The following is a 27,799-nucleotide window of genomic DNA, read 5'->3' as shown; positions in this document are numbered from 1 at the left end:
TAACATACGCTGTCCTTGTTGGCTCAATCCTCATTACATGCCCAAACCACCTCAGTCTGGACATGCTGATCTGATCGAACAATCATGTAACAATCCCAGCTTCCTTTCTAACCACATCATTCCTCAACTTGTCCAGTTTGGTTTTTTGAATTGTGGACCTAAGGAACTTCATCTCGGATGCCTGCAACATTGATGAGTCTTTCTTAGTGAGGGCACAGGTTTCAATACCATAGGTTAAGATTGGTATGAAGTACTGATGGAACATCACCAGCTTAGATTTTGTTGGTACTTTGATGCCACAGGAGTGTTCGTACTTGCTGGTAAAAGTGAGAGCTCTTCTGTACTCTATTTGCCACCTCCTTTGTGGCTAGTGTATCTCGAGATATTACACTGCCAAGGTATGTAAAACTTTCCACAGTTTCTGGTGGATGGTTTCCTAGCATGATGTTCGCTGGTCGTCCCTCTCTGTTTATTGCCATCACTGCTGCTTTGAGTTTGCTTATCTTGAGATTGAACTCCTGGAATTTAACCTTCCATTCACTGAGTCTCGACTGTACTTGTTCCTCAGTTTCTCCCCAGATCATATCATCAGCAAAGGCCACTGCATTTAGTTCACTGGAGGTTTTCTTGATGTTCTTCATTATGTCATCCATGACGGTGATAAAACAATAATGGGGATAGTGCACACCCTTGCTAGACGCCACTTTTGGTCTTGAACCAGGATGAATGTCCGTCACCCAATCGCACATAGCTGGTCCAGTTCTCATACAGCATCTGAACTTTCCTCACCAGTCTCTCTGGCACATTCCTTTTTCTCAGGCATTCCCACATCTTCTCTCTTGCAATGCTGTCATCTGCCTTCTCAATGTCAAGGAAATCCATAAACATATCTTTGCCTTTTTCCTAATATTTTTCCATTAACATATGGACACTGAAGATTAGGTCTGTTGTGGACCTGTTAGGCCTAAAGCCATACTGTTCCTCTTCAAACTGTGGCTCTAAGATGACTTTCAATATGCTCTCTAAGGTTTTCTCAAGAACCTTAAGTCCATGAGAAAGGAATGTCATTCCCCAGTAGTTGGAACATTTTTGGAGATTTCCTTTCTTAAACAAGGGGATAATGACACCCTTACTTCAATCAGTAGGTATCTTGCCATCTTTCCAAACTGCACTGAGCACTCTGTGTAGCCACTGTAAACCCTGGACTCCAGCTGCTTTAATCATGTCCGTGCTGACTTCATCGATTCCTGGGGATTTCCCTTGCGGCATCTTCTTAAGGGCTGCTTCAGTTTCTGCCCATGTAATGGGAGGTACCCCTGTGCAGGTTTCAACAGCTGGTTCTTTAGTTCTCTGATCTGCTTCTGTCCTGTTCAATAGGTGATCAAAATGATTCCTCAGAACCTCTCTGATGTCCTCTTCTTTCCTGGCCAGGTTTCCATTAGGATCCTCAATTGCTTTGATGGTTTCAACTGAATTTCTTTCATTTTTGATCACTCTGAACGATAGTTTCATATTGCCTTTGCTGTCTTCCTTCAGTTTTTAAGTAAATTTCTCCCAGCGCGTTATCTTCTCCTCTTCTACTACTCTTTTAACTCTCAATTTCTTGTCCCAGTAAACTTGCTTGAGATCTCTGATCTTTCCCTCGTCTTTTACCTGTTCTGGCTTGGATTTCTCTCTATCTAGTTCAGTTTGTGCCAGGTTCCTTTTCTTTCTTGAGGATCTTACTCTCTCATTCCACCACAGTGTCTCTTTTTGAGCCCTTCAAAGTCTCTTTCACCATGGTCATTTCTTGTTTTGAGTCGGCGACAGCCTGAGGCATTTATATGGCTCAGTATTGTCGATGTTTTTGTTGCATTCTTGTTTGTGCCTTGACTTTCTAACAGGGCCATTCTTTTATCCGTAAGAGTTATAATTAAACATAAGCAATTGATCAAACATATAGCTATATATTTGACTCGCCCTGTACATCAAAGCTTTCAAAGAATTATCTGGGAATTTAGCTTTCATCATCTTCCTCCTCTCTAATATAAGATATATTGTCTGCAGTTTTTAGTTTAAATCTTACATATTTGTTCTTCAGAATCTCTTTTTCTTCTCTATTTGCAATTTGCTGCAATGAAATATTCACTCTTCTAAATCATCGTGGACTTCTTTGAACCAATTATTTTTTGTTCTATTTTTCCAAAAGTTATTAAACAGCTGTTTCTATAGCCTGGTTTCATTGAATCTTGATAAATGACAGCAAAAGGCAATTCGTTTTGTGATCGTGTCTATTATTGATTCATTTTCCCGGTATATCACTGCATTAGGCAGCAATTTCTATTGTCCATCTACCATTTCTTCATCTTGGGCTTGCTCCCGGATCTGCTCTACTAGAGCTTCCTAGGCTTCCCTTAACGTCAAAGTTTTTGAAAATGGTTCTCTATAAACATCCATATTTCAATCAATCATCGTGTTTTTGCCCCTTCAAGGGCCCTAAGCGTCATTCTCACCATCCATGGTGAGGCATACAGCAAGATATTGTCCTCCCGCAACTCAGGCTCTCCGTAGCAGAAACTACGCCCCTCAGTCGTCCATGCAGCGGTCTGCAGGCCTACTCACATGGTCTCCACTTGGCATTATCATCACTGAGTTCACAACATGACTTTCCCCCTAGGTTGGGATCACCCCTTTCCAGATCCGCGGCCCGTCCAGACTACATAGAGCAAAGTGATGTGTTGGTTGGTTCCAGCACCCCGCAGTGAGCCTTCACCTCAATCACAAGCCCCACTTCACCTGAACAACCGTATCACCCATATGGAAGAACTATGGATGCCTCTCTAGCATGTGTGGGCGAGGCCTCCACTTCCAAACCTTGATTTGGGCTAGTAACAATCCCCTCAACATCACTCCTCACGACCACCACTAACAAATCCTCACCAGTTACAACACGATAACAGAGAAAAAGACACCTCAACCAACAGGTCCTGAACGGATAGCAGATATGTTAAAGTCTTAAGATATTTTTCTACACTTTTGCACATGTTTGCTTTCATTTCTACCAGCTAATACTCCAGCAATATCATTCCCATTACAGGTTATATCCTTTCATTTGAGGCACTCGCTAATATCAACAGTGCAAGATAGCAACTAAGTTATTATAATCTTACTTCGTCACTATAAGACCTATTGTGTCGGTGCGAACTAAAGCAAATAGCAAAAAAATAATAAGAATAAGAATAATAAGCTTTCCTTCAAAAACCAATTACAGTCAACAAGTTTTATAAGGAAGTCAGCCCAAAGAAGATATTTAAATATACATTAATAATACATAACAAAATGCCATTTTATAAGACGACATTTGTCTATACTTTATAAGAGTATTTTTTAGTAACACCAATATGTTACAAAGAGCTTACAATAAAAGTAATATTAGGAAATTTGTATATAATTTAATCAGACTCTTCTTTTAAGTATATAAGTTTCAATTCAAATACGAGTCAAAACATGTATGGATAATTTAGAAACATCATCTGAACAGACAGATAATATATTGAACAGAAGGATTTAGTAAACATTTACTTTGTGAAAGTGAGAATGTCAATACAGAATGACATTTATATCACCTAACACTCTACCTGTTCTTTAGCATTTCACCCTGGCTTCAACACAGATTTCATTGCAAGGTATTTTTCACTTGGACAAGATGGTGTATCTCATTGTTTCTTATTTTGTCCCTGCTTGTTTCCTGAATTGTAGTTCATTCCTACTGCTTGTAGTTTGCTGGTATTTCTGTTGATTTGGATGCAAACTGCATGTGGTAACTGGTACACACAAGCTCCTGTAAAGTATTAATTTTGATCTTAATGGAACTTGTTTATCCCAAAAAAGTTTTCTCACCAGATGATAAAACTGCTCCATTCTGTACTCTACTGGTGATTTCTGAAGACGATCGGCTATCTGTCGTCACTGCACTGCCAAGATAGTGGAACTGATGTACTTGTTCCAACTTTGATCCATCTAGAGAGATGTTAGTACCATCCTGTCGACTTTGGACTTGTTCATCTTGAGACCAAACTGTCTGAATATGGCATTCCAGTCATTCGGCTTCTGTTCTACTTCAGCCTCACTATCACCACATATAACCATATCATTTGCAAAGGCAAGAGCTGTAAACTCAGAGCTTTTGTTGAGTCTCTTATCTCTTTCCATTGCTTCATCCATTAACATGATGAATAAAAATAACATTGATGTACACCCTACCATCTCAAATCACTCTGAATATCCATTCCCTATTAGGATATAACTCTGGCAATGTTCATACAGCATTTTGAATTTATTAATTAAAGTGCATGGTATATAGATCTTTTCTCAAAGCATTCCCAGATTTTTTTGTCTCTGTACACTGTCTTATATCTAGAAAAATAAAGATGACAGTTATTCCTTCTTCCCAGTGCTTCACCATGATCATCCTTACAGAAAATAGCAGATCTGTTGTTGCCGTATTCCAAGCTGTAGTTCAATGATGATTCCTAATCTCTGCTCTATGGTTCGTCCCATTATAAGATAGAAGAGTAATGCCCCTGTAGTTCCTGGGTTTCCATCTGTCTCCTTGATTTGAGTAGTTTTTCTTCTTGAAAAACCATTTGAAATTTGGTGTTTAGGATTCTAAACAACCACTGCAATCCTTGCACTCCAGCAGCCTTCATCATGTCAGCACTGTCTGCTGCCTTCGATTTACTCATATTCTTTACGGCATTTTCCACTTCAATCCACGTTATAGGAGGCTCCATGTTTCGAACATTTTTGTTTTCCATGGTCTCCTATTGTTTGATATTTAATTTTTCACCATTATATAATTGTTCAAAATACTGTCACATCTCATTTCTTGTCTTTGTCATTCCAAGTGATGTTTCCATCTTTTTTCCAGGGCATTTATTCCTTCATAGAGTTTTTTCTTTTCTTGCTTCTCACCACTTGATGTTCTTACTGTCCTCTTGTAGTTTCTGAGCAAAATCAGTCCAGGTTTTCTCTCTCTCATTAGAAATGGTTCTTTTAATTTTAAGCTTCAGGTCTCAGAACAACAGACTGAGTTCTTCTAATTTATCTTCATTCCTTGCCACACCTTTCTGACATTCTCTATCTCTTAGCTTCCTCATTCCATTCCTTTATTGCTGTTCGGACAGTTTCTTTTTTTTTTCCTAGTTGTTTTACGTCGCACCGACACAGATAGGTCTTTACAGGTAATGAAAATCATTTTATTTTCCGTATTGAAAGAATCTCAATAATAATATAAGAGAATTTATTGGACTCCAACCTATTCAATACATTACAGGATGTTAACATTTTTAGTTAAACATCGTTAAAAATGGAGACATGTTTCGCCCTCCATGTGGGGCATCATCAGTCATATCAAAGCACCTCAAAATTAAACTAGACGTCTGGTTGGAAATTATGAACATAAACATTCTTTTAAGAATAAGATATCTTTTGAAATTTTACCGATTTTGATTTTGAGGTTTTGATATCTATTTTTATTTTTATTAGCCTGGTTGGCTTTATCATTACAGGTAATGAAAATCATTTTATTTTCCGTATTGAAAGAATCTCAATAATAATATAAGAGAATTTATTATGTTTAACTAAAAATGTTAACATCCTGTAATGTATTGAATAGGTTGGAGTCCAATAAATTCTCTTATATTATTATACAGATAGGTCTTACGGCGACGATGGGACAGGAAAGGGCTAGGAGTGGGAAGGAAGCGGCCGTGGCCTTAATTAAGGTACAGCCCCAGCATTTGCCTGGTGTGAAAATGGGAAACCACGGAAAACCATTTTCAGGGCTGCCGACAGTGGGGTTCGAACCTACTATCTCCCGAATACTGGATACTGGCCGCATTTAAGCGACTGCAGCTATCGAGCTTGGTCGGACAGTTTCATTCCACCGTGGGGTTTCTTTCTCTCTTTTAATCTGCAACTTGATTTGCTGGAAAAAAATTGACTGCAGCATTCTGAAGGATTTTCTAAAATCCGAGCCATTCTTCTCCAGCTATTCCCACTTCACATTTGGGCAGTTTGTCTCTAATTTCCATCTGGTATTCAGACCTCTTATCTGGTTTTCACACTTCCCAAACTTTTATCTTCAGTTTGTGCCTAGTATTTATCTTTTCTACAATAGTGTTTCCTAAGATGGTTACTAGCAACCTGTGGTCACTACTTGAACTTTCTCCTGGCAGCTCTTTCACATCTCTAATAAAGCCTCTTTTTCCGCAATGACATAGTCAGTAAGAGACTTCTGCTCTCCATTCCAGCTGTACCTTGTGATCTCATGGCTCGGCTGCTTTTTGAACCAGGTGTGTTTTATTATTAGGTTGTTTCGTATGCAGAAGCCAAGGAGACATTCACCCTTGTGGTTCCTATTTCCATATCCATGAGGACTGATCAAGGCCTCAAACCCTGTCCTTACAATTCCCAACTAAGCATTTAGGTCTCCCATAACAAGAGTATTATCTAGTTCAATGTGGTCCTCTAATTCTGTGAATCATAAACCTGTACAATGGTCAGGGTGGTTTTGTCAATTTTTTTATGTAGCTTCATAATTCGATATTCTATACCAGCCACAGCATTGATGTTCTTCCTAATTATGATGCCACACCATTCCTTGTTTCCTTTTCATTTCCATGCCAGTAGAGTTTGTACCTTTTCTGCAACAATTTATTTCCTTTCCATTTCAACTTTGTTTAAGTCATTACTGTCACAGGTGAACAATGTAGTGGAAGTGGAAAATGTTTATTGAAGACTTTATTTGTAAAGTGTGGCAATATGTTTTATTTGTAATGACCTAACCTGTACTATGTAATATTTGTAACATATGGTATGTGTAAATAGTAGATTTCGGTTCTGTACTTAATGGAAGTATCCAGAAAGTTACATGAATTTTTGAACAGGGTGTGTTGCCTTTTGTTGGTTATGTGTTCTAGAAGGCATTTTCTAACTATTCTGGAAATGGAAGATTCGCGAACGTGCGTATTTGAGACGTTTAGTTAAAGTTCACGACTGAAAGTAGGAATTGTGATTGGTGAAACTAGGTGGGGATGGGCGGACTCGTGCATTCTGATTGGTTACTCCAAGGCCAGGGTTTACCTATATATAGAGAGTGAAGCTGCATTCGTGATAATTCGGTCTGTTTTGTCTGTCTTGGTCTGTCTGAAGTTTTACACCGTGTGCGATGCCTCGCTTCCGGGATGGGCCACCTTCGGGTAAGCACTCTTGAATTTCGTTCCGGCTAAAATTTCCGTAATGTTCGGTTGCTATTTCGTATAGGAGTCTGCCCTAGCCTAACCTAGATTCGCCAAATTAATTCTTTATGATGCCTTAGCTTTTCAGCTAGGCTTGCCTGTTTGTTTTCGAGGCATTCCCATTTCTTATTTCACTAAATATGTAGATTGTAATTTACTATATTTACCTTGGGGTTTGCCCCTGGTAGTTCAGTGTCACTTGATGCATGCTAGAGTTTGGGAGAGTACGTTCACTTCACTGTAAATTGTAATTGCTTTTTACGTTGCTTTTAACCTACATTGTACAACTGGATTTGTAACTAGATGTATAGTTATACCAAAATAAATGGTCCGTTATTGGACATTATAGATTTTCCAGCTAACTCATTCCTGGTTGCCAGCGTTTCACCCCCGTGTGCTAGGCTGGGCCCTCAGTAGGTCATAGTTCCTTCCACCTTCCTGGTTTATTGTCCACTAGTTGGCCCTACTGATATTTACGTATTATGTTGTTGGCGGAGATCCGCGTAGTGCAGCTGATGTTTCGCTGCGTGTGTAGTGTTTTCTGACATTGTGTAGTTGCTCTTACTTCCCCTCCTTATTGTGTTTAGTGCTTTGTTTTTGTGTAACCACTGTAGTAAAGGTTACAATTACAAGTAATAAATCTCATTGTAGACAGTATTGGACATCAGATTATGAGCATTCAAATAAGAATAATAATTTACACCACCTTTCCAATACCTATCTTTCCTTATATTTAGGATATAAACATTACAACTGGTGTTGTAAGTTGGGACATGTTTCGCTTAACCGTTGTAAGCATCATCAGCCGAAAATAAATCTCAGCCTAAAGTTAGGTCAGGGACCCAAACCTGGTGTCCTTAAAATACATGGTACCCTAAGATTCAACATTTACATGATAGAAAATCAAATAGGCTTAAAACTAGTGTGAAAACATAAGAATGTTTGTTTATTTATTTATTTAGCGTATGTCTAACCTCTGACAACACGATTCTGTGTTTTTCTCTTAGCCATGATGAACATTCTTATATGTTTTCACACTAGTTTCAAGCCTATTTGATTTTCTATCATGTAAATGTTGAATCTTAGGGTACCATGTATTTTAAGGACACCAGGTTCGGGGCCCTGACCTAACTTTAGGCTGAGATTTATTTTCGGCTGATGATGCTTACGACAGTTGAGTGAAACATGTCCCAACTTACAACACCAGTTGTAACGTTTATATCCTAAATATAAGGAAATATAAGTATTGGAAAGGTGGTGTAAATTATTATTCTTATTTTAATGTTCATATTTGTCTAACTCAGTCCACAGACCTCAATTTTTCTTCTTTCCATGAGATCCACACAAGCTCCTCACATTTAGCTGTCAGAGTTAAGAGTATTTATTGTTGCTGTTTTGAACTTGTTTTTCCGTCCAAGAATTTTCTCCTTTGAATAATTCCACTGAATTTCGGGCTTATCACCGGCATCCTTACTAGAATTATACATAGAAGGAAAATTATGCCTTTGTGTCTGTTTACATCCAAGGCTCATTTTGCTGTTGAGAGCAATTTGATAACAAAAAAATCCCCTTGCTGACTTGCTGGGCCACACACAAGGTGAGGTTTTTCTGTTATGAAGGACCCACTAAGTTAAATGTAACTTAAAAGCTGTAAAAAAAACACACTATTCAATATTTTTATTCCTTGTTTAATACTGTGTTTTCTTACAAGTACCGTATGTTATAGTGAATATTTATAACGAGCCTGTGTGTTCAACAGACTGAAAAGCTTTTATGTTACACTGAGGTTTTTCTGTCAGGGTTTGATACTCCCTATCCAATCTGCAAGGCAGCTGTGATATATTTTTGTGTCATTTGCAACACACCTCCACCCACAGCCGTTGGTTTATCTTAGTTTCTCTGGTTTGGTACTGGCCGCAAGACCCTCGGCCAGATAGTCTCCGGGAGTACTGTCCACTGTCACATGATCCTCAGCTGACATCTCATATATGTGCAACTGAGAATTAGTTTCTCTGATCACCCCCCCCCCCCAATAATTCACAATACAAGTGCAAGACATTCAAGTTGTAAAGCTCTAATGTGGAACAGTGGAAAGCAGATAAAGATGACTGTTTTTTTGTAGGGATATCTTAAGCCTCCATTCATGCAAATGATGGCATCAAAATCTTTGTACTCTGTTCAAAATACTCCTAATAACATTGTTGTACCACTCTTTTACTCCTGATGGTCTTAAGAGACACCACAATTCCTTTCTTTCTTTCTTTCTTTCTTCTCCTCCTTCTTCTTCTTCTTCTTCTTGGTGCCGTATCTGTTGCAGATCTCGGAGATCATCATGCCAACCCTGTCCTTTGATGCGACAGCCCTGAAGAGTTCCTCAAAATTCATGTCTCACTATTGCGAACATTATCCAACCAAGACCTCCTCCTCCTCTCCTCAGGTCCTCTTTTCCCATCGATCTTTCCTTACAAGAAGAGCTGCAGGAGGCAGTACTTAAGACTCGTTTTAATTATGTGGCCTAGATGCTGCAGTTTCCTCTTCTTCCACAGTACACACAAGTTCAGCCTGACAACATGTGCATCACAGGACTTCTTTGCTGGACACATGTTCGACCCACAGAACCATGAGCAGGCGCCTGTAGATCCACATTTCGAAGGCTTGGATTTTCTTCTACATGGCACTGGTTAGTGACCAAGCTTCAACACCTTATTGAAGTGTGGAGTAGATGTAAGCTGAGGTCATGACTGTGTAGAATTTTTTTCCATCTTAATGAAGATGTTTCTTGCTCATTCTATGGGACATCTGATTTCTAAAGGATCTCCATCTTCTAAAGTAACCACCAAGTAGGCGAACTTAGTTACACTGTTAGCTTTAAGTATACAGAGCGACACTTCATATTTGCTGATAACCAGGTATTTTGTTTTTTCTAAATGAATTCAAGGCCATATCAAACTGGCACACTTTATCTAAGAGACTTTGCAGTCCTTAAATACTGTCGCAATGAGTACGCTGCTATCTGCACCTGCTTTCCCTAAAGATTTGCTCAGAAGATAGGTTGAACAACAGTGGTAATAAAACATAACCATCCCGTGCCTCTAGGATCATGATTGGCTCCGAGATCCCAGTACAGGTTTCAAGCTATATGGGTGCCTCTGTGCTTTTCAGTACCTTGATCATTCTGTCCTGAAGACACCTATCTTAGGCCTATGAGAAGTCCAAGAAACAGCTGAGATCCCCGCAACGTTGGAACAAGGCCTCATGTGTGCCCAGACCGCTGCAGAATCCAAACTAAGATTCAACTACATTTCCCCTCACATGTCTGATAAATTCAACTGTGAATAATTTTGAGGAATACAGTCAAGGTGCGACTCGTAAGACTGATTGTTCTAAAGTCACAAGTAATTAATGTAGACCTCAGCCAGTGTACAGCTTAGTTAATGTTTTGATACATTCCTCCTCCATGACCTTCAATATTTCCAAAGGGATATTATCTGGCCCTGCGAGTTTGACTGCATGCTTGACCTAGGATTGCCTTCAGTAACACCCAATTTCAGCAAGAAGAGTTTTTGAATATACATCTCCCAAACATTATGCTTTTGCTCCATTTCTAAGACCATGTTCATCCACGATATTCCTGATTATACACAGCTTTTCCATGCCAGTCGTTTCCCATATTTTCTTGTGACAATTAAATAAATCACTTATTACTGAGCTCTTCTATTTCCATACACAGATCACTCATCCAGTTCTTTGGCTTTTCTAATTTTATTTTTAATTTCATTTTGAATGACTATAGACAGCAGGTTTCAGTTTCATCTACCTCCTTTATTCCATGAGTTGGAGTATCTCATCTGTCACCCAGGACTTCTTTTTTGTACCAAATAGCACTTATCTTCAACTGTTCATCACCAACTTTAGCAGGTGCTTCTTTGAAAGCATTCCATAACTCCTCGGGCTCCATATGTGATCTGAGTGCCACTACCTCGCTGGTTATTGCTTCCGTTACTCATGCGCCTGAGTTTCAGTAAGTCATGTCCGTATTCAGAACTCGTGCTTTTTTCTTTCTGCAGATTTGTTGTGGTCCGAATTCACATCTGCACCTGGGTAAGTCTTAATTGATAAAACATTATTCCAGAAACGTTCATTTCCTTATGTGTCAAAAATCTTAGACCAACTGTGACAGGATTCAATTCAGCAACACTGAATACAAGACACCAAACTGAGTAAAAATAAGTAAAGATGGTAAACATGCAGCCTAATAATTTTCTTCTAACAACATTAAGCCAAGAAAAGCCATCGCTAAATTTATATTTATGGTGAATATTAGAATTTATAGGGCATTTTCTTTAAAAAAAAAAAAAGATCAGATAACTCACCCTCCCTCTTCCACGAAGAGTCTGCTGTGGTTGAACGGGCATCCCCATTCCTGTAGTCTGCTGCTTGGTTTCATCCCTCTCATAATTTCCATCTCCCCCACCCGTTCCAGAAGTTCCATACTGATTATTTGAAACCTGAGGAGTAGGAGTAGGAGGTGCAGAGGCAGGTGTCAACGATGTATAGCAATGATCCATGCGGATTGTATCTTTCAAATGGGATGCTTGCTCATCCACGCTCAACATATCTAGAAAAAAAGGAAAATCATATGTAAATTTCATTTCTATGCCATGTAGTAATGTACAAGTGGTTCAATGCTGAAGTGAGTCAAGGCCATGGAAGTGAATTCTGAGATATAAGTATGTTTGTTAGAAACAAATAGTTGATTATACTATCTACTTAGAGGATTACCCTGATCAGAAAGTATTATCATGTGTATGGGCTAATTAATTAGCAGCGCTTTTCCAGGTTTCAAATTTATTGATACAAACCAAAGGTGTTAATATAAAATAATTACTGGACTTAGTTCACTTCATCCCTGAACTTAAAACAGATAAATTTTGGATGTGATCCTATTAAGGTGGGTATTGACTGCGCGCGGCTACCCTGCGCGGCAATGTTCGTTGCTTTGCCTCGCAAAGTCGATACCATGTTGCCTCGAGCGGCAAAATGAACACTGTCACGCTCGAACTTGGCGCGGTCTTTTGTCCTGCAGCAAAGGGATTTCAGTGTGCTGTGTTCATTCAGTTGAGACGGGTGTTGGGGTGGTTTTACCGCGGCGAAATGGAGAATGAAATTTGTATAGCTCTGATACAGCTGTATAAATGTAAAGAGATCTTGTGGAATCCTAAAAGTGCTAGTTATCACAACAAAAGTATGCGCGAGGACGAATGAAAGGTGAGGAAATGAAAATGCCAGTTCAAGAATTAAAGAAAATTACAACTTTATTGGCATCATAAAGAGGAGAAAAGTCCCGGATTAAGATGTCTCTCATAACTGGTTCTGGTACATACATATTTATTAAACTGACTTACAGCATACCACTCGTGTTATATGCAATTATGCTAATACACTAATCCTGTCTTGTTTACCTACAGATGCAGGTACTGTTTACTTATCCAAGTGGTTTGCTTTCAAGGAATTCGACTTCATGGCCAACAAAAATACACCCAACGATACTGTGGATACTTTGTACGATGTATGTATCATCTTCATTACAATACATCTGCATGTGCAGTACTCATAGTATTCATGCGAGAACTGAGGAACCAGTGTCGATCACCTGCCGCGCTCGACTCTGGCATCACAAACATGGTGTTACGCGTAACACAAACTAAAGAGTTTGCCACACTCGAACAGATACCCAGCTTTAGATATAACTAGACATCAAAATTTTAGGTTTTTACCTATTATTTTCCATAAGACCCTATCAAGCCTATATGTGACAGTTATCCATATTATGTACCTACCATCACTGCGAATGAAGCTTTATAGTGCCTGTAAGCACCAATTTTGACATTACAATCATTTTTGCTTTTCTGAGCCTACGAGAACCTTTTTTTGCTACATATTTCATAAAACAGATAGAAGTGGCGAAGTTAGGGCTCAAGGCCCTCTCTTACACTTAACCAGTAGAAGAGTATACATTTACACAACTTAAAATTTCAAATATAAATAAAACAAATAATATTGATAGCAATAGCAATAATAATGACAGAATCCTTAATTTTAAAATACACAAAATAAAGTACACTCAAATGCCATAACTACATCTCATCCATTCCTTCATTCACTCAACAATTATCCAGCACGTTAGCAGGATCTACTCAGCAAATGCTCATGGCAAGTCACTTTTAACTTGTGATGAGAAGGATTGTCTCTAATGTTCGCAGGTAATATAAGCAGTAATATTATTAATTTATTTAATTAAGTTTTTACAGTATGCATACAAGATAAAGATGTTAGTCAAGCAGCCAAGGGCATGTGGGGGTTATGAGGGAAGCCCAGAACTAGGAAGCGATTGGTTTTATCGTTACCCCGTACCGCTTGCTTCTGCTAGAATTATTTAACGTGAAAAACTTCATTTTAGGGTCCGTATTGAATCGAGATTTACATTCAAATAGTAAAAGAGGGGGTATTAGGATCCACCTATTCATTACTAAATTATGTGATAAGTTATTAAGTCATCACTAGGGCCCAGATTTATATGCATGATAAAACCTGAAAACATGCATGCAAATATGCACTAAGAAGTATATGCACAGAAAATAGGGAAATATGCTCTTAAAAACATGCAATTTTATTCACTTAGCTATTTACAGGTATCATTTATTGCAAAAAGAAGCATCACAATAGGTAACTAGTAGTCTTTCAATGTTTTCTGGAGACAAACTATGTCTATTGTCCATCAAAATGAGTTTATAGGCTGAGAATGATCGTTCTATATCAATTGACGTAATTGGACAGTACTTATACATGGGCACCAACGTTTCGGTGCATACATCTGGCAAGGATACCCTAGTTCCACTCAAGTATTGACTAATTAACTTAATCTTCTTCAGTCTTGGGTTTGATTTCAACACCTTTTCTAACTTGCATTTAATCTTCTCTCCAATTTTGCCTGGAGTGGAATTCAATGAAGATGCAGCTTTCTAACAAGATCAAGTGATTCATGGAGGGGGAGTACCAGAAGATTCTAAGCACTCAATGACTTTTGGAAGTTTAGAAAAATGTGCATGAATGAAATTCACATCTTGATAAACAGAAGCGGTTTAATAATAGTAATGCTACTTGCTTTACGTCCCACTAACTACTTTTATGGTTTTCGGAGACGCCGAGGTGCCGGAATTTTGTCCAGCAGGAGTTCTTTTACGTGCCAGTAATTCTACCGACATGAGGCTGACATATTTGAGCACCTTCAAATATCACCGGACTAAGCCAGGATCGAACCTGCCAAGTTGGGGTCAGAAGGCCAGCGCCTCAACCATCTGAGCCACTCAGCCCGGCAGAAGCGGTTTCAAACACAACTTTTGCATCACGACACATGCAATATGCTCATCTTCAAGTTTTGTAACCACTTCTTTCACTTCATTAAAATTTTCCTGATGAAATGATACTGCAGATAACCATGTCCTCCACCTAGTCAGGACAGGTTCAGGTGGCAAAGGAACTTCAGGTAGACAATCTTCGTAGAACTGGACACGAGCTGGTGCTTTCAGAAACAGTTTTTTCCCACATCCAATTAAATTGTTAACAGCTGGATACTGTGCGCGTATTTCTTCTGCAATGCGGTGTAATCCGTGCGCTAAACAGGTTACGTGTATGAGTTTTGGATAAAATACTTGGAGGGCCTTTGCTGCTTTCAACATATACGAAGCTGCATCTGTGAGCAGTACAAGCACTTTACAACAATTATTCTCAATTTCACATGGCTTCAACAGTCGCAGAGAATCATTTACAAATCTTGCTATTGTGCTATGGTTGGTTTTCTCTAGTACTTATCAAGCAAGAAGATGCAGCTTACCGGGTTCGTCTGGATGTAATTTAACAACCAAGAAATTTGCTATGTAACAGCCACATGAATCCATTGTCTCATCCACCGATATCCAGAAACAGTTCCTTCCGATATCAGAACGGATCAATTCCAGAGTAGATACATATAGCAGAGGTAGGTAATTTTTCCTAAGAGTTAATTCATCCGGTATTTATTTATTTACACAATAGTTCTCGAGAAATGATCGCAGAACTGGATTGTTTAATTTATTCCATGGAATGTTGCTGCATACAAAAGCCCTACAAAGATCATTTGAAAATGTATTAAGAATACAGGACTTGGGCTTTACTTGCGTAAGTAGTAGTAGTTGTGGCGTGCTGTTCTTCTTTTCCTTTGCTTTAATATGTGCAGCTGTTTTAAATGCTGTTTTAGCTGAAATTTCTTTTCACATTTCACTTCCTTTGAGCAAACTTGACAGTACACGATGACAGCATCTGTTGAATAGTCCCTATTACCTAACACCCACTGATTTAATAAATCTCTTCTGCTGTTCTTTTCCTTAGACATTTTTAGAAACTAACACTTTTACAAATGAGATGTAGGGCATTAAAATGGAACGTAACTAGTGAACTGAAGATACTCTGTCCTAACCAAGTGCCCAACCCCCTGAGATTATTATCTGCTGTGGTAGAGAAAGGAATTCAGGGAAGTCCAGCCTGCCTACCAACACCTAAGCTATCTGTTGCCATTGTCAGTTGTGAAAGTAAAGTGCGGTTACACAGTGAATCGAAAGTACCAACTAGTGAAGGATGCACATAAAATTGGCAACTAGCAAGGGATGTACAAAAAGGATTTATTTTATCAGTCCTTGTAACTGTCCTTAAATTCAGACATTATGTGCAGTTGTTTTTGAATGCTGTTTTAGCTGAAATTTCTTTTCACATTTCACTTCCTTTGAGCAAACTTGACAGTACACGATGACACCATCTGTTGAATAGTCCCTATTACCTGCGCATGCGCATATGCACTTGGTCAGGTCAGAGCGTCTTCAGTTCACTAGTTACGTTCCACTTTAATGCCCTACATCTCATATGTGATGACCAGGGCCCGGATTTTTAAAAAATGCATATGCATAATGAAACACTCATACTCGTTGAGGGCAGGCACGACCAAGTCAAAAGAGCGCATTCTTCTTCAAATCGTGCCACTACTGTCATATAATTCATGACAGAGGTAAGGACTGACGTCGCACAGGCTGTGGGTGCAGCTGCAAATTTTGAATGTCACAAAAGCCAGGGACAGGCAACATTACCAGATTTAGAATGACAGCAGTATGGAATTTCTTGATTTCCAAGAACCTATTTGACCGTGAGTATTGACGACTTCCTTTTCTTTACAGTTCTGACCGAAACAGTTGAAGCAAGTAGGACTGCTTATAAACAAGGAACTGGACTGCAAAATTTCCGTATTTAACGATAGTCGAAAAGTGATTTTCTGCCAGCCGTAAAGCAAATAGGGAAATGCAAATTATTTAAGTATAACTTTTTCTTATTTCATAGATTATCGAAATATGCTTTTCTTCTTTTCACAAATTACATCAACCTTATGCTTCCAAATGGTTCATGGTGTGGATTACTGTAGTCACATCCTACTTTGTGAACCATGGGTAATGGCTGAGTGGCCTAGTAAGTGGTCCTGAGAGTCGGGAACCAGTTGTTACGGAATGGAGTGGGCATCTTGGACATAATCTGAATCATGGCCCTCCTTGTGCTTAGGTGGCTAGAACTATACAATCTACCGGTGGCACCTAACCCGTTAGAAGAGAGACCCTCACTTGGACTATGGGTAAGCAAGGTTGGCATCCTGCTTCACACAATTTACCAAGCTCAGAACATTTTACACAAGCCTTGGACTATGGGAGTAACAGAGTCCCACTACCATTTGAGAGGCAAAGGACTCCCTAGAAACAACTTGGTGAACAAAATGGAATTTGATGCGGAGCTATCAATATTAATGGGGCTTATGGAAGAAAGAAAGTAGAACTGGCTAAGTCAGCAAAGAGGATGCATATGGATGTGTCAGGAGTAAATGATGTTTGGATAAGGGGAGATAACGTGGAAGGGATAGGACATTATAAAGTGTACTTGATGGGTGATAAAAAGAGAGAGGCAGAGTGTGGGGCAGGGCTGTTCATCAGGAATACTATTCCACGCAACATAGTTTCCATTAGGCACGTAAATGAGTGAATGATGTGGGTAGATTTGGCAGTTGTAGGAATTAGGACGAGAATTGTCTCAGTGTATTCACCTTGTGAGGGCGCAGATGAGGATGAAGTGAACAAGTTTTATGAAGCATTGAGTGACATCGTAGTCAGGGTCAGGCAAGGATAGGATAGTGATAATGGGCAATTTCAATGCGAGAGTTGGAAATAGAACTGAAGGAAACGAAAGAGTGTTTGGTAAATGTGGGGAAGATATGGAAGCTAATGGAAATGGGAAGCGTTTGCTGGACTTCTGTGCTAGTATGGGTTTAGAAGTTACGAATACATTCTTCAAGCATAAGGCTATTCGTAGGATGCTAAATAGTTTATTATGTCACCTGGAAAATACACTAGAAAATTTTAAACATTTAGGAATTTATCATTATTTCCATATGAGACATGTTTTGCCCTTCCTTGAGGTCATCATCAGTCATACTACTACCTCAAGGCATAAATCAGGTACCTGATTTCTAACAAAAATTATAAATACTAAGATATACAATTGACATATTACAGCAGGAAATTCAAGAGAAACACAATGATCAATGGTAATATAGATAACAATATATCACTCGTTGGCTGTAATTATCAATTGAGAAGGATAACAGCATCAAAATGTTAGGGTATGTCCTACAAAGGATGACTTAACACATTAGGTAAGACCACAGGGTATTTGACAATGTCCAGCAGCATTGGTCCATATGAAGTATTGATGTTATATTACCAGAAATGTTGGTAACTGTTACTAAAATCTCATTAGGAAACAGTGTTCATTGAGAAAAAAATGTTCATTAATAAATGGAGTTTAAAGGGGTTATACTAACTTATTTAGTGCAGTAGTGTACTTTCTCATTTAATCACTCTACTGCAGAAACCATTGTCCCGATGTTCTACATGTTTTTATTTACGGCAATATATCCGTTTAAAGTCTCATCAACATTCTCACGCTGGCATTTTTCACATAGCATTCATAGTTATCTATAAGTTAACAAAACTCAAAAGTGAAAGATCCTAACCCCGCAACACGTTCCCTGAAAATACAATTATGAACAAGTAACTGTCGTCATTGTTGCCATTCACAATGCACCGTGTACTCAACGATCTATAATGTAGAGTTTGAGGGATGCTCCACCATTCAACACATTACAACAATTTATTCAATTATAAGAAGACCGGTTTCAACTCCATGGAGTCATCATCAGTTCTTGGTGAAAATTAAATTAAGGGGAAACTGATAACAATCATCATAATGAAAAATCCATGCACCTATAGGTGGTTGCTTGGAAATACATAATTGAGTTGATAGATATTACCTAGAAATGTAACATACACTTGGCAAGGAAAACTTGGAGCTTAGAAAGTTCCCAGTTCTGGCTCTAAAACAGAACACTGGAATTACATGTACTGGTTTGAAAATAGGTATATACAAAACACAATAAGGACACTTATAATGGTGTGGAAAACTTGGCTCTCTAAGAGCAGACAGTCCTGCTTCTGTCTGAAAGAGATTGGATGAAATACACACAATGAAGCAAAATGTACAAAGACATAGATCTAGTCTACGCGCGTTCATGTACACGGAACACTGGGAACACTTGTACTGTTTGATAACACACTTGTTCGAATGAAAACACTTATAAACATATGAAATATTGGTGTTGCAAGAACGTTTATGGGTTTGACTGTCCTGCTTCCCCTGACTAAACTAGTGAAATAAATATACATTGAATGTTACAGATAAACTACTTGGTATTTAAAGTTCTGGTTTTTGGTTTCAAAAATTGTCATGTGTTCGTGGAACACAGAATAGAACTGCTGGTCCTGCTTCTGTCTACTGGAAACTAATGCATTAACGCACTTGAAATTAATTGATTGAAAATTTATACACCAATACGAAACACTTCGCACTTTAATATTCTTGGATATGAGTAAAATATCGCTGTATGTTTACACAACTTGGCATAGACTTGTCGAGCGGTCTTGTCACAATCAACCAAAATATGTGAACCTTTAAAAAAATTTTAAAAAAAACTTGTTGACTATTACAACCACACATCACATGAAACGTTTGGTGAACAGCTTAAGTTACACACTGGTCTGAGATGCTTAGTATTTAAGAGAGATCTTGGGTCTATATTAAAATTGTTACCGTGTGTTAGCGGAACATGGAACTTAATTGTCTGTCCTGATTCAAGATACTTGCTGGTTTTAGTTTACATGAGCTTGCAGTGTTTTATGATAGACGGAATGAACTTATTAGTAGAATTAAGCTGGTTGAACACCCTTCAATATGGAATACTTGCTATTGTAGTTGTAACTGTCGTCGCTATTGTCGTTGCAGTATGGTGATGGTATGGCCTTGCCTTATGGAAACGTGCATTGAAGGTGTTCCGTATCCGCTCGTGCTGACCAGCCGTTTGAAGAGTGGGTTGTGATCTGTTCAAGTGAACAGATCTAGTCTAAACTGTCGCGCGTTCATGTACACGGAACACTGGGAACACTTGTATTGTTTGATAACACACTCGTTCAAATGAAAACACTTATAACCATATGAAATACTGGCGTTACAAGAACGTTTATGGGTTTGACTGTCCTGCTTCCCCTGACTAAACTAGTGTAACTAAACTAGTGAAATAAATCTGTTTTCACAATGCTATGGTTGATTGAATCAACTGTACTATGGCTTAAAATTTGAGTCATAAATATAAACTGAAGGTTAAAATATAGGAGCCATTTTTTCTAAAATCAATTGATTTCTGGAACACAGTAACTTCCGATATATCATTTCGACTCAAATTACACATGGAGTCAAATCATAGTTGTTTTTAAATAATTGCACTGGAGATCACAATTATTAACCAAATTCTCAATATCGGTAATAGAGCAGACTGTAAAGCCAGCAACGCTGTGCCGAGTGTCGGGCAGCAAGAAATAACTCGACCCCCTTAGAGGCCAACAACCTCAGGCAGATGAGTTCTCTCAGGTGAGACAATGGTCCCCTCAGTGTAGGAAAAGACAGTTTTGTTCACAGAAAATTTAATTTGTAAACTTGTTCAAAATTTTAAAAAAGTGAAGCACAATGTTTTAGTCTTGGGACACTCATATTTCTACGTACATAGAAGTTCTGTCTTGAAATGTACTCACGCCTTCGCAAGCAGTTCCACCTCCAACTCAAACATACAGCTATAACACTCGGAGTAAGAAGCCGACAGTCGACAATAACGTTCAGTTAATAATGTAACAAATTACCCTCACCATCGTTTAATAATTCAACTGTCACACTTCCGTTTCGACTAGAATGTCAATCAACCCACATTCTTAACATCACTGGAGCATTGCATCAAATTGAGATGGTCCATTAAGGTCCTATTAAAATATCGTTCTTCAACTTCAACTTCGTATTTTTGATTAAACTGAACCACATCACCATATGCCATCGACTTTCGACTTATCTCTTATAAAGAACTAATTGCTGGTCACTTGACCATACTTCATTATTATTTTATTCAACATTATTTATTAAATAAGATTTTTATCGTCTTTTTTGTTGTAACCACTGGTCGGCCAACATAATTTTTTAGCAATCATATCTCTCGTTCATAACAGACTGTTGCTTTGTTCATTTTAATTATAATAGAAGCCTTCTAATGTCAATATCACTACTACTTTCACCAATTGTATATTCCCCAATCATTGTAATATCTTTAAAACCAACTTCATTACAAGTTTCTTACCACATGTTAATTTTAGTTCAAGTCTCTCCAAGGTTTTTTAAAAAAAATTGTTTTATTTCATGTATATGTAAATCAGGTGCCCGATTCTATTTTAAGGTTAAGACAATGGCTGATGATGCCTATACTCAAGGCAAAACATGTACTATTTTAGTTAACATGCCAAAGTAAATCAACTAAGAAAAGACTTACTGTATTGATTAGGTGGTGAATTCAATAAATTAACTTATTGTTCCGATCAAGTATCATCAATACGGATCAAGAATTATATTTATCACATGGATATAGGAAAATCGAAAGATTTATTTAAAACTTTAAAATTGGCAGTTTTATTTCCTTGCTTAACATTTCCTTTTTTTTAACTTTATACTCTGCCAAGCAAATAACAATCAGGTACCAATTGTTAGCTCGTAAGCTTGAAAAACACTTTTAGAGAGGTCTAGAATAATCAGATAATAATTTAACAATATGAGCTTGAACCTCCCTAATTACAAATGTTACTTGAGCACTACTACTCCATTCAATCACCAGTCAAGGAGACAGATCTCCCAATGTTTTACATCAGTGGAAAAACATCTTTGCTCTACAAATTTACCTTTTAGTAGACTATTCTCGAAATGTACAAGTTCCACGCCTATCCAGGCACAACCTACATTTAACATATTACACAGTATTCACTGTCTTAACTGCTCAACAGTCTGATTGCCTTAAAATGAAATGAATAAGGTTAACTGTAACAGGGGTAATGAGTACTAATTCTACCTGGCCTTTGGTAAAAACAAAAGGTTAAAGTTACAGGCCGAAAATCAAAATAGTGAAGAGGCTCAAAACCCTATGTGGACTTATGGCCCGACGTTACAGAGGCTAAGCCTATACTACGGAGGTAACTAGATGGAGAACAATATTTAAGTTACAGAAGTTACAAGATAGATTTTTAAAATTACAAAATCATAGTCAGCTCAAGATCAAGTTGAGAGGGAATACAAGAGGGTACCTCACTCTCTATTCCCTGATTTCGGTTAAGTTCTTTTGACTTGTCTGAAATTTACATTTAAAGTTTGAAATTTACATTTGAGAAAATAAAAGTTACATTAATAAAGATCTGACACCTTCCCCTCAAGCTAGCTTTCAGAGATAAATAAATGTACAAAATTTCTCATTGGGCAACACCCTAAGTTGGCAGGAAGAGATAGAAGTGTTGATAACTTTTGAACATCAAAAACAAACACCAAACATTCCACTTTAGGAAAACTTAACAAACAAAATTTATCTTGAATTTTAATAGTTCATCCTCTCCCCAGAAGGTGCGCCATAAGCCGATAGTAGTGACATCTGTTGAGAAATGTTCACACTTTCCAAAATGAGTTTCAGATTTCCTGATCTAGAGGGCTTTCTATAAGGCGCTAGTTTCAAATGCGCACAGGGCGGGTGTACCTCCGGTACAACAACAACAATAATAATAATAATAATAATAATAATAATAATAATAATAATAATAATACTAATAATGATAAGAACTTTATCCCTAGAATACATTTGCAAATATGCAGTAGGATATTGTACATTATCTTTGCAATTATTTATACCTGCAAAGCACTTGATGTGTGTTTTTTTGTTTTTTTTTCTACCTGCTTTACGTTGCACCGACACAGAGAGGTCTTAATGCTACGATGGGACAGGAAAGGCAGATACTGTAAGTAAAATTCTTTCAAGAATAAAATTTATTGTGTCCACCTATTCAATACAATTATATTATGTAGTGATTAAATCCTACATGAATTACATATACTAATTACATACCTGCCAACTTTACAAAACCAAAAATCAGGAGATTTTGATATGATAATCAGGAAAAATCAGGAGATACAATTGGTCAAAACTGCTTATTCTACATGTCTTGCACAATACAGTACTATGATATATTTATAACACTTAATGTCTCAAAGACTGACTGTTGCTATACAAGGCTACAAGGCTAAAAATTACACATCTCCATTCCCTCACAGGAAGTATAGGAGTGAGATGATCGGCCTCTGACAAGCCTACCGAAAATAGTATGAATTCATGCTCCATATGTGTGAATCAGTCATGCACTTACATGCCATTACTTAGCAAATGCATAGATTAATATATTATTGCATCAAGCGCCCACGTGATTATGCGAAGCGCAATGCTATTTGGAGCAAATAACTAGCTGATGTACCCGTGCTTCACTACGGAATTCCCAGAAAGACTGCCCTTATAGTTTTCCCAACTGAAGTCAACATAGGTCATTACAATGATGTCAGTATGAATGTGCGATTAAAAGCAATGCTATCATATGAAATATTTGTTAAAATGAAAAACAGCACATTTTCTCACTTTTAGTGAAAAGTACTATGGTTACATGTAACCAATCTCATGATTAGACCCGTATTGAATTTGCCATAATATGCTTACAACATTGTGATTTTTTACATCACACCTTTTCAATACAATTGCCTTTATGTTGTTAGATCATAATGCTACAACACTGTTTTATAGGGACATGTTTCGCTTGAATTTCAAGCATCCTCAGCCTATATAATCATCTCAAGGTTAAGACCTGTCGTATTTGATTAGTTTTGACAAATTTGTGCTTAATTATAATTCTAACAATAAAGTAATTCCAAAACACAGTGTCTTCAAATGTTGAAAATTTGGCTAAAATTGTTTTCTCAAAGTTCTAGTTTATTAAAAACAATTGTCATTTGACTTCTATGTTAAAACTTGAGTCGTAATTATAGTTAAAACTTATTGGTGTCTTAAGATTAAAATCTTGGATCCGTTTGGAATTCAGCTTCTTGTTTTAATATTGAGGCTTGCTACTGTAATTTAATAGTTTTGGGAAGTAAAATGTTGAATTAGTTAGTTTCATCGAACTAGTCTTGTTTTTACGATCAGATTTTCCGTTGGTAGTAGTTTGTATATATGAGGTATTTAGTCAAAAGGGATGTCAATCCAAAATCTTGAGGAGTTGATTTGTTTCTTTCATAATATTTGAATGATGGTGCGTCTGTAACAAAGGAAATTTACGTGAATAATGTTGTATGTTATTGTGCTTTTACAGTGATCTGATGGTATGTATTCACTTACCCCTCTGACTGCTACTACGAAACCTTGTGGACTTTGTTATATTATGGTGACTGTTATCTGTTGTGGTTCTACTCCTTGTGTTATACGTATGGAAAAGCTGTTGTGGAGGACAGGTAGGGGATTTAGGGGAAGAAATATTAGGCGGGGCATTAGACACTGGCGTATCATGTGGTGAGGAGTCCTTACCTGTCATAACCAACCAGGCAAAAACCAAGACAAACAGGTATATTAACCTCAAGGTTAAAGTAAGCAAGATTGCTTAAGATATATGGTTTTTGAAAGAATGTTTAAAGTGCAGTATAATACCTTTCTAAAGTCTACCCAAAGAAAGAACATATCAAGTTCAAAATCTCTTGACACCCAAAACAGAGCAAGCAAAATATGGCAAAAAAATGAAATAAAGTTGCTTTATAGAAAGAAATCGTTACTAAACTTGCAACTTTACAAAGTACACTTAAGCACATCCCAATTTAAATCCCCATTAGAATGGAGTTCAATTCAACAGTATACCAACGAAAAAGTTTCCAGCATCTTAGACAGAAAGCAAAAAACTCTGAAAAACAAATTAGAACACCTAAAAGAAGCTCAAAAAAGTCAACAACACACGTAAACAGAGAAAAAGACCCGATTTCTTTAATGGAAAACACCCCCGCGACAATTAACTTATCGGACACAAACTTTTCTGAAAATGAAATGAACTTACTTAATAAAGGAGCTAAATTCAATTGGTCCAATCCGCAAAAAACGGAAGATCTAACAACCACAATAGTGGAATCAGAAGTAAATATAGGGAAGCTGCCGGCAGAAATACAAAATGATATTAAATTCGAAGTAAAAAAGAAACTCCCAAATTTAGTAGACGAAATGAAAACCAACTCGAACCAGACCCTCCTAAAACAAATAAAGGAATTAAAAACAAAAATAAGGGATAACAACGTTATCGTAACCAAGGCGAATAAAGGCGAAACAATAGTCCTAGTAAATAAAAGCGACTACATTAAAAAACCGAAGAGTTCTTTTCTAATGAATCTTACACTATAGAAAATAAAGACCCGGTTTCTAGAATTCAACGAAATCTAAAAACAATCCTTAAAAATTCAACTTGTTTATTTACTGACCAAGAACAACAAAAAATGTTTAACATGAACCCGACAATACCTAAGGCAAAGGCACTACCCAAGATACACAAAAACAACACACCCTTTCGACCAATCATAAACAGCAGGAATAGTCCGACATATAAAATGTCAAAATTTATACATCAGTTTCTTAAAAAACATTATAAGTTCTATAATACTTCCTCAATTAAAAATTCAATTGAATTTTGCGAAAAACTAAAGAACTTCAACTTACAACCCCACCATAGGATGAGCTCGTTTGACATTACTAATATGTATTCAAACATCCCTATTAAAGAAACTGTGGAAATTATTAATTCGAACCTCTCCAAACATAGCAACCTAAGTAAGCTCGAAATAGATGAATTTATTAAACTACTTAAATTCGTATTAAATAAGAACTATTTCACTTTTAACAACAAAATTTACCACCAGTCGAGTTTAGCTATGGGTGACCCCAGCTCAGGGATATTAGCAGATATTTATATGGACAACATGGAACATAGAATAATTAAACTGAATATGGAAGGACTCTGCCTTTGGCTAAGATTTGTAGACGATACGTTCGTAATAATAGATAACCGGAAAAATAACAGCGAAAAATCTTAGATTTCTTAAATAATATTGACAGTTACATAAAATTTACTAAAGAAGACGAAAAAAACAATTAATTAAATTTCCTGGACGTTACCGTAACACGCTTAAATTCTAAATTCGATTTTCAAATATTCAGAAAGCCGACACACACTTCAATAACAATAAGAAATGATTCACTCCACCCGAAATCCCGCAAACAGGCAACCTTTTTAGTATGGTCTACAGAGTTCACAAAATACCCTTATCAGCCACGAATTTCACGAAGGAAATACATTTTATAAAAGAACTAGCACTAGTCAATGGATACAAAATAGAAATGGTAAATCAAATCATCAATAAAGTAAAACTCAAATTAGCCTCAAATCTCGCACCGTAAAAGACTAAAAAATCAAATTACGCAACTTTTACTTACACCAGTCCAACGATTCCTCAAATAGCAAACCCACTGAAAAAACGGGATATGCAAATAGCCTTCAAAACACACAACACCAATAAAAACTTATTCTTTAATCATAACATAGTAAACTCCAACAATAACAAATTTCAAGGCTCCAGAATATACAGACTATCATGTGCACAGTGTAAATTTTCATATATTGGCCAAACTGGCCGCAGTTTCCTTACTAGATACATGGAACACTTTAACGCCTTAAAACATAATAAATATTCCGCAATGAGTAACCATATGAAAGAAACTGGCCATCAATATACCTCAATAGACAAAGACCTCACAATAATCAAAAGGATTGAAAAGGGGAAGCTAATGACAGAGTCTGAAAATATATATATTTATTTGGACCAATATTTCAATAAGGAAAAAAACCTGAATGACGCGATCGATATAAAAAGTCTGTTAATAGAGCAATTGCCAATATTATTACAAACTTTCAAATCAGATAATAGTAAATTCTTTAAGATATTTAATCTGAAAACTCCCTCCACAGAAACTACTTTGACAACACACAAAGATTCTCCTACATACAACATGCCAAGGCCTACAGTCACCTCCCCTACCCCCCCCCCCCCCCCCGACAACAGATAAGGACTCCTCACCACATGATACGCCAATGTCTAATGCCCCGCCTAATATTTCTTCCCCTAAATCCCCTACCCGTCATCCACAACAGCATTTCCATACGTATAACACAAGGAGTAGAACAACAACAGATAACAGTCACCATAATGTAACGAAGTCCACAAGGTTTCGTAGTAGCAGTCAAAGGGGTAAGTGAATACATACCATCAGATCACTGTAAAAGCACAATAACATACAACATTATTCACGTAAATTTCCTTTGTTACAGACGCACCATCATTCAAATATTATGAAAGAAACAAATCAACTCCTCAAGATTTTGGATTGACATCCCTTTTGACTAAATACCTCATATATACAAACTACTAACAACGGAAAATCCGATTGTAAAAACAAGACTAGTTCGATGAAACTAACTAATTCAACATTTTCTGTCCTTGGTAACTTATATACCCTGTGCTGTGTTAACACCGTCCTAAAGGTATTGGTTTCGTTTTTCTCCATTTAAGCTTGTCAATTTAGTTAATTGATAAACTACCTGTCGCATCTTCCTCGGGTTATTATTTCTAAATCATCCCATGATTAATTGATTCATTTATTGACTCTCTGAAGGAGTAGTGTAATACTCATATACTGTTGTTATTAAATTCAACTCTTTCTAAAAATCTAGGCCTTATCCTTTCATGATAACGGTTGTGTACTAATCTCTAAAATTTACTATATTAATTTTATGAAAAAGATGGTCGTGATTGCAATGATCCACTATAAGGTCGCTCTCCACACATTTACTCCTTTGAGG

At 37.3% G+C, this 27,799-nt stretch overlaps 1 protein-coding gene across 1 annotated transcript in view; it reads right to left on the bottom strand.

The window, feature by feature from the left end:
- Positions 1–27,799, bottom strand: part of pps (protein partner of snf) — a 709,730-nt gene that overhangs the window by 572,495 nt on the left and 109,436 nt on the right. The window contains exon 5 of the mRNA XM_067153098.2: positions 11,654–11,898. Coding sequence (XP_067009199.2) covers positions 11,654–11,898 — 245 coding nt within the window. The remainder of the gene's footprint in view (positions 1–11,653; positions 11,899–27,799) is intronic.

Source organism: Anabrus simplex, chromosome 8 (genome assembly GCF_040414725.1).
Source record: "Anabrus simplex isolate iqAnaSimp1 chromosome 8, ASM4041472v1, whole genome shotgun sequence".
NCBI lineage: Eukaryota > Metazoa > Arthropoda > Insecta > Orthoptera > Tettigoniidae > Anabrus > Anabrus simplex.
The sequence above is the reverse complement of the archived record's forward strand: the minus strand, read 5'-3'. Positions and strand labels throughout refer to the sequence as shown.